Here is a 15,997-nt window from a genome sequence, read left to right on the forward strand (position 1 = left end):
GGACAGAGTAGAAATCTGCGGCATTAAAGTACTTTTTTTATTGAAATATTTTTCTGGTGATTGCTGATGAGCAGAGGTTCCTTCAGCCTGAGACTGTGATCCTGAGGTTGATCCTCAGTGAACAACCTTTAAGTTTTTGCAGTTTTCTTGAATCTCATTATTTTTCTTGTATACATTTCTATAGTTATATGGTTAAAGGGAATCTGTCACCCCTTTTTTTCTATTTGAGATAAAAAAAATATGGTTCAATTGTGCCTGAGCTCTGCTTTACAGCAGTACCTTTCATATCCCCCGATTCCCCACCTTTGCTGAGAAAATACCTTTGTAATCTCTCCGGTTTCGTATGTAAATTACCCCTGTCCAATGGGCGGGGCCTATTAGCTGTCTCTCCCCCTGCTACTCGGGGTGCTTGACGTAACGAGATCTGTGAATAGCACAGATCCCGTATAGTTTCTGCACGTGCGCATTGAATTGGCCTCTAGCGCCTGCGCAGTATGCTTTGCCCAGCTGTGGTCAAAGCATAAAATCACTATTGCGCATGCGCCCGCATTTTTTATTACGTTCTATGCCCCCTTGCATGGCAAAACTTCCAGGCACAGAACGTAATGTAAACTGGCACATGTGCAATAATGAGTTGTATGCTTTGCCCACTGTTGAACGAAACATACTGCGCACGCGCGAGAGGCCATTTCAATGCGCAGGCGCAGAAAAAAACAGCAACACAGGAGAGAAAATAAATTAATGCGTAGAGCAAGGCAGGAGGTGGAGGAAACAGCAAATAGGCCCTGCCCACTGGACTGGACCGACTTATTTTACATACGAAAATGTAGAGATTACAAAGGTATTTTGTCAGCAAAGGTGGGGAATCGGGGGGGATATGAAAGGTACTGCTGTAAAGCAGAGCTCAGGCACAATTGAACCATATTTTATCTCAAATCGAAAAAAAGGGGTGACAGATTCCCTTTAAAACTTTATTTAAATTCTTGTCAATTTAAATCTAATTACTGTTTCCACAGAGACCACAAGTACAGCGGGAGAAGTTTGAAGCAAGACAGGCAAGAAAGTACGTACATTTGTACTGTCCACATGATATATTATACATCTGATTTACCTAATATCTATCGGTGATGATTTTGAGAATGGCAGAAGGATTATGGTCTTAAAATTGAAAATAAACAACTTAAAACATGTTTTACATACTATAATGCTCTTATTTAATTTCGCTACATTTCTGATCACCGTTCTTTCACCAGTTTGCACATGTTAAAGTGTCTACATCATGGAATAGTGGCTGCAGACCTGGATAAGGCTATGTGAACACGATGCGGATTTGCTGCGGATCCACAGCAGATTTTTCCGCGCAGAAACGCTGCAGATCTGCACTGATGTACAGTACAATGTAAATCAATGGGGTAAAAAAAAAAAATCTGCGGAAAAATCAGTGCGGAATTGCTGCGGATTTCAAAGAAGTGCATGTCACTACTTTCGTGCGGATCTGCAGCGTTTCTGCACCCTTCCATGTTAAAAATCCGCAGTGGCAAAAACCGCAGAAAATCTGCAGCAATTCCACACACAATCCGCAAAAAAACCGCAGCAAATCCGCGGCTGCGGATTCTGCCAGGAGATGCGGATTTTGTGCAGAAAATTCTGCACTTCTTTTCTTACGTGTGCACATAGCCTAAGAGTTATTATTTTTTATATTTCTCTTTTCTGTTGTAAATTAAGCATAGGTTATCAATGCAAAAGTAGTGGGCAACCCCTTTAATGATCTGCCTCTATGGTGCAAAGTTTGACAGATTGGTGTTTTTTTCTTTTGTGATAATTCTCCCAACTCGCTGTATTTTTCTGTTACAAGGGGTCTCACACTTGTTTTTTTTCTTACCAATGAGTCCTAAATAACATTGTCATTTCCCAGTAATCAGTAGTTCATCCTCAATGTTAGTCTGTGAAGCACTGCCCCTGGTAAGAACCATCTGCTTCACAGACTATACAGCACTCCTGTCTTCAAAGTTATCACTAAGGGACACGGAAAATGAAGAAACGTAGCAGATGCATGGTGTCCTGTTCAGTTGAGGCCGCTGATGGATAGATGTGACTCTTGCCCCTTTATCAGCTATCATTTTTGGGACCATAGCACTGTTCTTGGCATATACTGTTATTACAAGCATATTAGAACTATGGCGCTAATCATAAACTATGTTGTAGATACTGCTATTTACAGCTTATTTATAAGAAAAAAAAGTGTTCAACTCCTTTAAAGGAGACTGGTCTTTAAATGTATGTTGCCCAAATTATGGGCAGTATGAATCAGGGCCTGGTTGCATTATTGCAGCTATGTATGTTTTACTTTGACACACTGTGACCTTTAACCCCTTAGGGTACGTTCACACAGGGCATTTAATACTAATTTTCAGCTGCTTTTTACAGTACCAGCAAAACCTATGGGATTTCAGAAATCTCATGCACACACATTGTGTTTTTGTGTGATCAGTATTTTGTGCTGTGCTGCGTTTTTTTTACATAGAGCACGTCACTTCTTTCAGTGTTTTTTCAGCATATTTGCTGAAGTACTGCTGGATGTGACGTCACACTTGGCTCTGCTACGTCTAGATGACAGGCTGCATGGTGCGTTCATGTAGCCTGTCATCCAGCAGCGGACCCCCCATTCACTTGAATGGGGGGGTCCGACATTAGTGTTTGACATGCTGTCATATGCATGACAGCGCAGCAAACACCGCTTGTGATCGACAGGGAAATCCTTCCCGCCGGTCAGAGAGCCACTGTTCCCCGCTGCCAGAAGACAGCGTAAGTGCTCAGCTGTGATCGGAGGTGTAAACTTCACCTCCGATCACTGGTGTCAGCTGATGGGACTACTGATCCCATCATCTGACACCTACAGCCGCTAATTACAGTGAGAGCAGGAGCAGCGGATGGGAGTTTTCATCTGCCACTCCTGCGTTATAAATAATAATTAACCCCTTAATCCCATATGACGTACTATCCCGTCAAGGTGACCTGGGACTTAATTCCCAGTGACGGGATAGTACGTCATATGCGATCGGCCGCGCTCACAGGGGGGAGCGCGGCCGAGTGTCAGCTGACTATCACAGCTGACATCCGGCACTATGTGCCAGGAGCGGTCACGGACCGCCCCTGGCACATTAACCCCCAGCACACTGCGATCAAACATGATTGCAGTGTTCCGGGGGTATAGGGGAAGCATCACGCAGGGAGGGGGCTCCGTGTGCTTCCCTGAGACCCTCAGAGCAAACGTGATGTGATGCTGCCCTGCATGTCAGATCGCTGACAGTGCTGTGCAAAGTGTCAGATCCGCGATCTGACTCTATAACATGATGCCTCCCCTTAGGGCAATGTTGTAAAGTAAAAAAAAAATATTCACGTGTTAAAAAAATTTAAAAAAAAAATCTAAATAAAGAAAAAAAAATATTGTTCCCATAAATACATTTCTTTAAATAATAAAAAAAAACAAAAAGTACACATTTAGTATCGCCACATCCGTAACGACCCCACCTATAAAACTGTCCCCCTAGTTAACCCCTTCAGTGAACGCGGTAAAAAAACCGAGGCAAAAAACAACACTTTATCATACCGCCGAACAAAAAGTGGAATAGCACACGATCAAAGACAGATATAAAAAACCATGGTACCGCTGAAAACGTCATCTTGTCCCGCAAAAAACGAGCCGCCATACAGCATCATCAGCGAAGAATAAAAAAGTTATAGTCCTCAGAATAAAGCGATGTAAAAATAATTCTTTTTTATATAAAATAGTTTTTACTGTATAAAAGCGGCAAAACATTAAAAAAAATATAAATGAGGTATCGCTGTAAAGGTACTGACCCGAAGAATAAAACTGATTTATCCATTTTACCAAACGTGGAACGGTATAAACGCCTCCCCCAAAAGATATTCATGAATAGCTGGTTTTTGGTCATTCTGCCTCACAAAAATCGGAATAAAAAGCGATCAAAAAATGTCACGTGCCCGAAAATGTTACCAAGAAAAACTTCAACTCATCCCGCAAAAAACAAGACCTCAGATGACTCTGTGGACCAAAATATGGAAAAATTATAGCTCTCAAAATGTGGAGACGCAAAAACTATTTTTTGCAATAAAAAGCATCTTTTAGTGTGTGACGGCTGCCAATCATAAAAATCCGCTAAAAAACCCGATATAAAAGTAAATCAAACCCCCCTTCATCACCCTTAGTTAGGGGAAAAATAATAAAATTAAAAAAATGTATTTATTTCCATTTTTCCCATTAGGGTTTGGGGTAGGGTTAGGGTTTCAGTTAGAGAATTGGGGGGTTTCCACTGTTTAGGCACATCAGGGGCTCTCCAAACGCGACATGGCGTCCAATATCAATTCCAGCCAATCCTGCGTTGAATAAGTAAAACAGTGCTCCTTCCCTTCCGAGCTCTCCCGTGTGCCCAAACAGGGGTTTACCCCATATGTTGGGGTATCAGCAACTTCTGGGGTCAACAACTTCTGGGGTCCAATTTGTCTTGTTACCCTTAAGAAATTAAAAATTTGGGGGGCTAAAAAAACATTTTTGTGGGAAAAAAATGATTTTCTAGTTTCACGGCTCTGCGTTATAAACTGTAGTGAAACGCTTGGGGGTTCAAAGTTCTCACAACACATCTAGATAAGTTCCTTGGAGGGTCTAGGTTCCAATATGGGGTCACTTGTGGGGGTTTCTACTGTTTAGGTACATCAAGGGCTCTGCAAATGCAATGTGACGCCTGCATTCCAAATGGCTCGCTTTCCCTTCCGAGCTCTGCCATGCGCCCAAACGGTGGTTCTCCCCCACATATGGGGTATCAGCGTACTCAGGAATAATTGGACAACAACAACTTTTGGGGTCCAATTTCTCTTGTTACCCTTGGGAAAATACAATACTGGAGGCTAAAAAAAAATTTTTGTGGGGGGAAAAAAAAAGATTTTTATTTTCACGGCTCTGCGTTATAAACTTCTGTGAAGCACTTGGTGGGTCAAAGTGCTCACCACACATCTAGATAAGTTCCTTAGGGGGTCTATTTTCCGAAATCGTGTCACTTGTGGGGGTTTCAATGTTTAGGCACATCAGTGGCTCTTGAAACGTAACATGGTGTCCCATCTCAATTCCTGTCAATTTTGCATTGAAAAGTCTAACAGCGCGCCTTCCCTTCCGAGCTCTGCCATGCGCCCAAACAATGGTTTACCCCCACATATGGGGTATCAGCGTACTCAGGACAAATTGTACAACAGCTTTTGTGGTCCAATTTCTTCTTACCCTTGGGAAAATAAAAAATTGGGGGCGAAAAGATCATTTTTGTGAAAAAATATGATTTTTTATTTTTACGGCTCTGCATTATAAACTTCTGTGAAGCACTTGGTGGGTCAAAGTGCTCACCACACATCTAGATAAGTTCCTTAGGGGGTCTACTTTCCAAAATGGTGTCATTTGTGGGGGGTTTCAATGTTTAGGCACATCAGGGGCTCTCCAAACGCAACATGGCGTCCCATCTCAATTCCAGTCAATTTTGCATTGAAATGTCAAATAGCGCTCCTTCCCTTCCGAGCTCTGCCATGTTCCAAAAAGTGGTTTACCCCCACATATGGGGTATCAGCGTACTCAGGACAAATTGTACAACAACTTTTGGGGTCCTTTTTCTCTTGTTAACCTTGGTAAAATAAATCAAATTGGAGCTGAAGTAAATTTTGTGTGAGAAAAAAAAAGTTAAATGTTCATTTTTATTTACATTCCAAAAATTTCTGTATAACACCTGAAGGGTTAATAAACTTCTTGAATGTGGTTTTGAGCACCTTGAGGGGTACAGTTTTTAGAATGGTGTCACACTTGGGTATTTTCTATCATATAGACCCCTCAAAATGACTTCAAATGAGATGGTCCCTAAAAAAAAAATAATGTTGTAAAAATGAGAAATTGCTGGTCAACTTTGAACCCTTCTAACAAAAAAAAAATGTAAAAAATGAGAAATTGCTGGTCAACTTTTAACCCTTATAACTCCCTAACAAAAGAAAATTTTGGTTCCAAAATTGTGCTGATGTAAAGTAGACATGTGGGAAATGTTACTTATTAAGTATTTTGTGTGACATAGCTCTGTGATTTAAGTGCATAAAAATTCAAAGTTGGAAAATTGCGAAATTTTCAAAATGTTCGCCAAATTTCCATTTTTTTCACAAGTAAACGCAAGTCTTATCGAAGAAATTTTGCCACAATCATGAAGTACAATGTCTTGAGAAAACAATGTCAGAATCATCAGGGTCCGTTGAAGCGTTCCAGAGTTATAACCTCATAAAGGGACAGTGGTCAGAATTGTAAAAATTGGCTCGGTCATTAACTTGCAAACCACTCCTGGGGCTTAAGGTGTTTAAAAAAAAAAAAAAAAAAAGCTAGAGTTCCCACCTAATTTTGATAACCAGCCAGACAAAACTCACAGCTGGGGGCTGCAACCCCCAGCTGTCACCTTCAGCAAGGCTAGTTATCAAGAATAGAGGGGTCCTCACACTTTTTTTTTTTTTTTTTTTTAGTTGGTTAAATAATAATAATAAAAAAAAATGGCATTGGGCCCCCTATTTTTTGACTACTAGCCTTGTTAAAGCTCACAGCTGGGGGCTGGTATTCTCAGGCTGGTAAGGGGCCATTGATATAGGCCTCCCCCAGCCTAAAATTAGCAGCCCGCAGCTGCCCAGAAAATTCTGGCGCTTTGCCCGGCTCTTCCCACTTGCCCTGTAGCTTTGGCAAGCCAGGTAATGAGGGGTTAATGAGACCTTGCTATTGTTAAGGTGACATTAAGCTGGCTTATTAATGGAGAGGCGTCAATAAGACACCTATCCATTACTAATCCTTTAGTAATTAGTGTGTTAAATTAACACACACAGAAAAAAAGTATTTTAATGAAATAAAACACACAGTTTTGACCATCTTTTTATTATTCTGCCATTACAAAGCGAAGCCCTTGATCTTCTGTAATAAAAATAGAATAAAAAAGCAAAAGTATACTCCCCGATCTGTCGTAATCCGATATAACGAGTGTCCCACGCAGTATCTGGGGGAGATGAAGCTTACAACCGAGAGCGCTGATAATGTGACCGCTCCCAGCTGTAAGTACTGGGGAATGAAGGAGACGGAGCGGGCGCAGGCTCAGTAACTAGCGGTGACGTCACTGAGCCTGCGCCCCCTCACAGCCTGACCTGAGGTAACCTCCGGACCATGGGAAAATGCCCGGGAAGACGTTACCTCAGGTAATGTATCTATTCATTCTATCTACAGGAAGTTGTTGTTTTTTTCTGTGTGCACTCAACTTTATTGGCATGCACAAAGAGAAAAAAAAAAAAGCATAAAAAAACCACAACAAAAACATGGCAAAAACGCACCTAAACCTGCGTTTTTGGTCGGGTTTCTTTCCTGCCAAGATGATCAGGTTTTGCTGCAAAAACACCCCGTGTGAACTTACCCTTAGTGACAGCTAATGTTGGCCTTAATGACTAGGCCAAATTTGATTAGTGTGGTAATAATTGTGGAACACTGAATTGATCCCAGTGATTCTGAGATTATTTAGTGACATATTGTACTTCATGTTAGTGGTAAAACTGGTGATGTGATTTGCGGATATTTATGAAAATATTGAAAATGTCAAACTTTCAATTTTTATGCACTTAAAATATATATTCACAAAATGAATAAATAACATTCCCACATGTCTACAGCTGCTTTATTTTTTACATTTTTTTTTTGTTAGAAGGGTTCAAAGTTGACCAGCAATTTCTCATTTTTACAGCATTATTTTTTTTTAGGGACCACATCACATTTGAAGTGACTTTGGGGGACAGCTATAGATAGAAAATACCCAAAATAGACCTTATTCTAAAAACTGCAACCTTTTAGGCTATGTGCACACGTTGCGGTTTAGTGTGTAGATTTTTCCGCACAGTTTTTAATAAATCCACAGGTAAAACGCACTGCGTTTTACCTGCGGATGAACTTTGGATTTATCGCGGATTTCCTGCATTTTTTGTGCGGATTCCACCTGCGGCTTTACACCTGCGGATTCCTATTGAGGAGCAGGTGTAAACCGCTGCGGAATCCGTACAAAGAATTGACATGCTGTGGAAAATACAACGCAGCATTTCCGCGCGGTATGTTCCACAGCATGTGCACTGCGGATTTGGTTATCCATATGTTTACATGGTACTATAAACCGCATGTAAAACTGCTGAGAATCCGCAGCAGCCAAATCTGCAACATGTGCACATACCGTTAAATTCATCAAAACCACATTCAAGAAGTTTATTAACACTTCAGGTGCTTCACAAGTATTAAATGAATGTGGAAGGAAAAATTAACATTTTACTTTTTTTCACAAAAAATTTAGCCCCCAGTTTTTTTTTATTTTCACAAGGGTAACAGGAGAAATTGCACAACAGATTTTCAGGTTCATTTTCTCCTGAGTATGCCAATATCCCATATGTGGGGGTGAACTTCTATTTAGATGCAGGGCTCGAAAGGTAAGCAGTACAATATGGCTTTCTGAACACACAAATGGCTGGAATAGAGTGGACGCCATGTTGCGTTTGGAAAGCCCCTTATGTGCCTAAACCGTGGAAAATCCCCCCACAACTGACCCCATTTTGGAAACTACAACCCTCAAGAATTGGGATATAGTGAGATTTTTGAACCCACAGGCGTTTGTCATATTGAGCATGTTGTCATTACTGTTGAGCGTAAGTGCTCACTACTCAAGTTTGCATCGGATTCTTGGGTATGCCCAAAGTATCGAGAGAGCTCAAGTGACACAAGTCCCCCGCCCAACATGTTTTGCGGCTGTTAGACACCGAAAAACATAAGGGGATTGCCTGTGTATGACAGGCAATACTCTGCATGCCCAAGCAAACCAGAGTAGCAAGGTCTTGACCTCAACATGTCGTCATCATTTTATTTTATTTATTTATTTTTACTAACTATTGATTTTTGATCACTGTAATGTGCTACTGGCCGGCAGACCCCGTCGGGCGTACTGCACATGCCCCCGCCATTTTTTTTTTTTTAACCCCTTAGGCCCCGAGGGTGGTTTGCACGTTAATGACCGGGCCAATTTTTACAATTCTGACCACTGTCCCTTTATGAGGTTATAACTCTGGAACGCTTCAACGGATCTTGGCGATTCTGACATTGTTTTCTCGTGACATATTGTACTTCATTTTAGTAGTAACATTTATTCGATATAACTTGCGTTTATTTGTGAAAAAAACGGAAATTTGGCGAAAATTTTGAAAATTTCGCAATTTTCCAACTTTAAATTTTTATGCCCTTAAATCACAGAGATATGTCACGCAAAATACTTAATAAGTAACATTTCCCACATGTCTACTTTACATCAGCACAATTTTGGAACCAAAATTTTTTTTTGTTAGGGAGTTATAAGGGTTCAAAGTTGACCAGCAATTTCTCATTTTTACAACACCATTTTTTTTTAGGGACCACATCTCATTTGATGTCATTTTGAGGGGTCTATATGATAGAAAATACCCAAGTGTGACACCATTCTAAAAACTGCACCCCTCAAGGTGCTCAAAACCACATTCAAGAAGTTTATTAACCCTTCAGGGGTTTCACAGGAATTTTTGGAATGTTTAAATAAAAATGAATATTTAACTTTTTTTCACACAAAATTTATTTCAGCTCCAATTTGTTTTATTTTACCAAGGGTAACAGGATAAAATGGATGCCAAACATTGTTGTACAATCTGTACTGAGTACGCTGATACCCCATATGTGGGGGTAAACCACTGTTTGGGCGCATGGCAGAGCTCGGAAGGGAAGGAGCGCCATTTGACTTTTAAATGCAAAATTGACAGGAATTGAGATGGGACACCATGTTGCGTTTGGAGAGCCACTGATGTGCCTAAACATTGAAACCCCCCACAAGTGACACCATTTTGGAAAGTAGACACCCTAAGGAACTTATCTAGATGTGTGGTGACCACTTTGACCCACCAATTGCTTCACAGAAGTTTATAATGCAGAGCCGTAAAAATAAAAAATCATATTTTTTCACAAAAATGATCTTTTCGCCCCCAATTTTTTATTTTCCCAAGAGTAAGAGAAGAAATTGAACCTCAAAAATTGTTGGCCAATTTGTCCTGAGTACGCTGATACCCCGTATATGGGTGTAAACCATTGTTTGGGCGTATGGCAGAGCTCGGAAGGGAAGGAGCGCCATTTTACTTTTCAATGCAAAATTGACTGGAATTGAGATGGGATGCCATGTTGCGTTTGGAGAGCCCCTGATGTGCCTAAACATTGAAATCCCCACAAGTGACACCATTTTGTAAAGTAGACCCCTTAAGGAACTTATCTAGAGGTGTGGTGAGCACTTTGACCCAACAAGTGCTTCACAGAAGTTTATAATGCAGAGCCGTAAAAATAAAAAATCATATTTTTTCACAAAAATAATTTTTTCGCCACCAATTTTTTATTTTCCCAAGGGTAAGAGAAGAAATTAGACCACAAAAGTTGTTGTGCAATTTGTCCTGAGTGCGACGATACCCCATATGTGGGGGTAAACCACTGTTTGGGCGCATGGCAGAGCTCGGAAGGAAAGGAGCGCCATTTGACTTTTCAATGCAAAATTGACTGGAATTGAGATGGGACGCCATGTTGCGTTTGGAGAGCCCCTGATGTGCCTAAACATTGGAACCCCTCACAAGTGACACCATTTTGAAAAGTAGACCCCTTAAGGAACTTATCTAGATGTGTGGTGAGCACTTTGACCCAACAAGTGCTTCACAGAAGTTTATAATGCAGAGCCGTAAAAATAAAAAATCTTATTTTTTCACAAAAATGATCTTTTCGCCCCCAATTTTTTATTTTCCCAAGGGTAAGAGAAGAAATTAGACCACAAAAGTTGTTGTGCAATTTGTCCTGAGTGCGACGATAACCCATATGTGGGGGTAAACCACTTTTTGGGTGCATAGCAGAGCTCGGAAGGGAAGGAGCGCCATTTGACTTTTCAATGCAAAATTGACTGGAATTAAGATGGGACGCCATGTTGGTTTGGAGAGCCCCTGATGTGCCTAAACATTAAAAACCCCCACAAGTGACACCATTTTGGAAACTAGACCCTCTAAGGAACTTATCTAGATGTGTTTTGAGAGCTTTGAACCCCCAAGTGTTTCACTACAGTTTATAACGCAGAGCCGTTAAAATAAATTTTTTTTTTTTTCGCAAAAATTTTTTAGCCCCCAGTTTTGTATTTTCACAAGGGTAACATAATAAATAGGACCCCAAAAGTTGTTGTCCAATTTGTCCTGAGTACGCTGATACCCCATATGTGGGGGGGAACCACTGTTTGGGCGCATGGCAGAGCTCGGAAGGGAAGGAGCGCCATTTGGAATGCAGACTTAGATGGATTGGTCTGCAGGAGTCACGTTGCATTTGCAGAGCCCCTGATGTACCCAAACAGTACAAACCCCCCACAAGTGACCCCATATTAGAAACTAGACCTCCCATGGAACTTATCTAGATGTGTTGTGAGAACTTTGAACCCCTAAGTGTTTCACTACAGTTTATAACGCAGACCCGTGAAAATAAAAATTCTTTTTTTTTTCACAAAAATGATTTTTTAGCCCCCAGCTTTGTATTTTTACAAGGGTAACAGAATAAATTGGACCCCAAAAGTTGTTGTTCAATTTGTCCTGAGTACGCTGATACCCCATATGTGGGGGGGAACCACTGTTTGGGCTCATGGCAGAGCTCGGAAGGGAAGGAGCGCCATTTGGAATGCAGACTTAGATGGATTGGTCTGCAGGCGTCACGTTGCATTTGCAGAGCCCCTGATGTACCCAAACAGTAGAAACCACCCACAAGTGACCCCATATTGGAAACTAGACCTCCCATGGAACTTATCTAGATGTGTTGTGAAAACTTTGAAGCCCCAAGTGTTTCACTACAGTTTACAACGCAGAGCCGTGAAAATAAAAATCCTTTTTTTTCCCACAAAAATGATTTTTAGCCCCCCAAATTTTTATTTTCCCAAGGATAACAAGAGAACTTGGACCCAAAAAGTTGTTGTCCAATTTGTCTCGAGTACGCTGATACCCCATATGTTGGGGTAAACCCCTGTTTGGGCGCACGGGAGAGCTCGGAAGTGAAGGAGCACTGTTTTACTTTTTCAATGCAGAATTGGCTGGAATTGAGATCGGACGCCATGTCGCGTTTGGAGAGCCCCTGATGTGTCTAAACAGTGGAAACCCCCCAATTATAAATGAAACCCTAATCCAAACGCACCACTAACCCTAATCCCAACTGTAACCCTAACCACACACCTAACCCAGACACACCCCTAATTCTAATCCCAACCCTAATCCCAACCGTAAATGTAATCCAAACCCTAACCCTAGCCCCAACCCTAGCCCTAACCCTAACCCTAACCGGAAAATGGAAATAAATACATTTTTTTAAATTTTATTATTTTTCCCTAAGGCTAGGTTCACATTGCGTTAGGGAAATCCGTTTAGCACTAGCGGATTGCGCTAACGCAATGTCTTTTTAGGTGTCGTGTTTAGTGGTCGCGTTAACGTCCCCGCTCTGGAAGATCGGGGATCGGACCTCGGGCGCGCCGCGGACGCTGCAAGCAGCGTCTGAGGCGCGCCACAAAAGAATGGCACCTTGCTAGCGCGAGCCGAAAATGGCACGCTCTAGCGATGCGCTACACCTGAAAATCACATTGCTGTCAATGGTTGTGCTAACGGACCCGTTGCACGGCGTTAATTGTGACATTTTCGCCGTGCAACGCTGTCCGTTAGCGTTAACCCATTAACGCAATGTGAACCTAGCCTAACTAAGGGGGTGATGAAGGGGGGTTTGATTTACTTTTATAGCGAGTTTTTTAGCGGATTTTTATGATTGGCAGCCGTCACACACTAAAAGACGCTTTTTATAGCAAAAAAGTTTTTGCGTCTCCACATTTTGAGACCTATAATTTTTCCATATTTTGGTCCACAGAGTCATGTGAGGTCTTGTTTTTTGCGGGACGAGTTGACGTTTTTATCGGTTACATTTTCGGACACGTGACAGTTTTTGATCGCTTTTTATTCCGATTTTTTGTGAGGCAGAATGACCAAAAACCAGATATTCATGAATTTCTTTTGGGGGAGGCGTTTATACCGTTCCGCGTTTGGTAAAATTGATGAAGCAGTTTTATTCTTCGGGTCAGTACGATTACAGCGACACCTCATTTATATCATTTTTTTTATGTTTTGGCGCTTTTATACGATAAAAGCTATTTTATAGAAAAAATAATTATTTTGGCATCGCTTTATTCTGAGGACTATAACTTTTTTATTTTTTTGGTTATGATGCTATATGGCGGCTCGTTTTTTGCGGGACAAGATGACGTTTTCAGAGGTAACATGGTTATTTATATCCGTCTTTTTGAACGCGTGTTATTCCACTCTTTGTTCAGCGTTATGATAATAAAGCGTTGTTTTTTGGCTCGTTTTTTTTTTTTTTTTCTTACGGTGTTCACTGAAGGGGTTAACTAGTGGGCCAGTTTTATAGGTCGGGTCGTTACGGACGCGGCGATACTAAATATGTGTACTTTTATTGTTTTTTTGTTTTTTTTTTATGTAAAGAAATGTATTTATGGGAATAATATTTTTTTTTTTCTGCTTTATTTAGGAATTTTTTTTTTATTTTTTTTTTACAAGTGTGGAAATTTTTTTTTTTACTTTTTCACTTTGTCCCAGGGGGGGGACATCACAGATCACCGATCTGACAGTGTGCACAGCACTCTATCAGATCGGTGATCTGACATACAGCCGGGCAGGATTAGAGCTGCAGCTGCAGCCTGATCCTGACCCGGAAGTGCTCCCTGCAGGACCCGGATGCAGCCCGGCGGCCATTTTGGATCCGGGGACTGCAGGGAGAAGACGCTCGGTACACGGTGAGCACATCACCGTGTACCGATCGTCTCAGGGAAGCCCGCAGGGAGCCCCCTCCCTGCGCGATGCTTCCCTGCACCGCCGGCACACCGCGATCATCTTTGATCGCGGTGTGCCGGGGGTTAATGTGCCGGGAGCGGTCCGTGACCGCTCCTGGCACATAGTGCCGGATGTCAGCTGCGATAGGCAGCTGACACCCGGCCGCGATCGGCCGCGCTCCCCCCGTGAGCGCGGCCGATCGCATATGACGTACTATCCCGTCCATGGGAATTAAGTCCCAGGTCACCTGGACGGGATAGTACGTCATATGGGATTAAGGGGTTAAAGACGAAGCTATGAGCCAGGGAATGTAAACACATATATTTTTTTTCTGTACTTGATTGCCGTTATTCATTAAATAACTGCAATCACGTGATCATAGACCGGAAAATCACACTGATCGTGGTCTCCAGAGTCTCTGCTACCCCCGATAGCTGAGACACTAGAGATTTTCGGACTCTGGGTGGCACTATACCCTTTTAAAATTAATATCGAATTTCGTTAAGGGGTTAACATAGATTTAAAAAAAAAAAAAAAAAAAATGTTTTGGTTGATTGACAGGTCCCTCTCAATCAACTGCATGGGGTGAGGCAAATACTGCCAGAGACTGCACTAATACTAGTCGGGTATCTTCTAGTCCTCGGCCAGCTCTTCAAACTATTTTCTCTGAAATTCAGCAGTGTTTCATAGTAAAACTTACCTTGCAGAAATTGAATGAATCTAAAGCAGGTTCCACTTCATGAAGCACAATATCTAGAAAATAAATTGAACCTGACAGGTGATGCATGCTACCAAACCGTGGGCACCATGTATCCGGCACTGGTTGTAGGATCCCAGCCATGTATGCTTGACCCTATAATGCAGCGGCAGTTAAGAAAAAAAAAAACCTACACTGTTAATAACTATGCCCATGTAGGCAGAGAAGTGTCAGTCACTGTCAGCGGGTGGAGAAAAGCTGTTGGTGACCAGCCTATACGACTAGTGCACAGTGTACCTCTGTCCGGCAGCTATTAAAAGTATGTATTTCTGAAACGCCGCAGCGTTTCAGGGTCAAAAATACATGGCTGTGATCGCACAGCTAATACCTAATACATGCTCCCCACGGTTTGGGCAGAATGTATAACATGTCAGGTTCCTCTTAAGTGCATTGTTATGCTAGGTCTCACTGCAGTCAGGGCACAGCAGGGCAATTTTCTGTTGCAGGCAGTTGTTTGGCAGTAAGGTAAGTTCACACAGGACGTTTTTGCTGCTTTTTTTATGCAGCAAAACCTGATCATCTTGGCAGGAAAGAAGCTGCGTCAAAAACGCAGGGTTAGGTGCGTTTTTGGGGCTTTGCGTATTTGGTGCGGTTTTTTTTGTCCATGCTAATGCCCTTGCATTTTCAGCAGCAAATAATGATACCTGCGTTTTTGCAGCGTTTTTTTTTTTCAACACCCATTCAGGTCATTGGGTCGAAAACGCTGAAAATGCGCAGCAAAAACGCTGAAAGAAGTGACATGCTCTATGTCCAAAAAAATGCAGCAAAGCACAAAATACTGATCACACAAACAGTGTGTGCATGAGATTTCTGAAATCTCATAGGCTTTGCTGGTACTGTAAAAAAGCAGCTGAAAATTAGCATAAAAAAAGCTTCAAAAACGCCCTGTGTGAACTTACCCTGTAAGAGAGGACATTCCTAAGCTCCACAAAAGACTATTTCACATACTCCTTTGTTTTAGCTGTAAAATGAAATGAAATGAAATGGTATAGAGGAAAATGCAGAGATTGAGAGGAATTGCTGAGATTTTTACATTTTGAGCGCATATTTCTTGTCCTTTAAAGATAATTGTCCAATGGAATTAAGTTATCGCCTGTTCACAGGTTAGGTGATAAGTTGATGATCAATGGTTGTCAGACTGCTGGAACTGGCATAAACCCTGTGGCCGAACTCCATTCCATTTTTTTTTTTCTATGGAGCTCCTGGAAAAAAACAGAATGCATGGAGAGGTGC

General features: G+C 41.7%; 1 protein-coding gene across 4 annotated transcripts in view; it reads left to right on the top strand.

Annotated features, from left to right (window-relative positions):
- The window catches only part of AHDC1 (AT-hook DNA binding motif containing 1), a 155,993-nt gene that overhangs the window by 71,015 nt on the left and 68,981 nt on the right, over nt 1-15,997 (top strand). For all 4 annotated transcript variants that reach the window (XR_011319252.1, XR_011319253.1, XR_011319254.1 and 1 more), the window contains exon 3: nt 1,017-1,063. Coding sequence is in view for 1 of the 4 variants with exons in the window: in XM_069756722.1 (XP_069612823.1) it covers nt 1,017-1,063 (47 nt within the window). In the remaining 3 variants the exon portion in view is untranslated. The remainder of the gene's footprint in view (nt 1-1,016; nt 1,064-15,997) is intronic.

The sequence above is a fragment of the Ranitomeya imitator genome, chromosome 3 (assembly GCF_032444005.1).
Source record: "Ranitomeya imitator isolate aRanImi1 chromosome 3, aRanImi1.pri, whole genome shotgun sequence".
Lineage (NCBI taxonomy): Eukaryota > Metazoa > Chordata > Amphibia > Anura > Dendrobatidae > Ranitomeya > Ranitomeya imitator.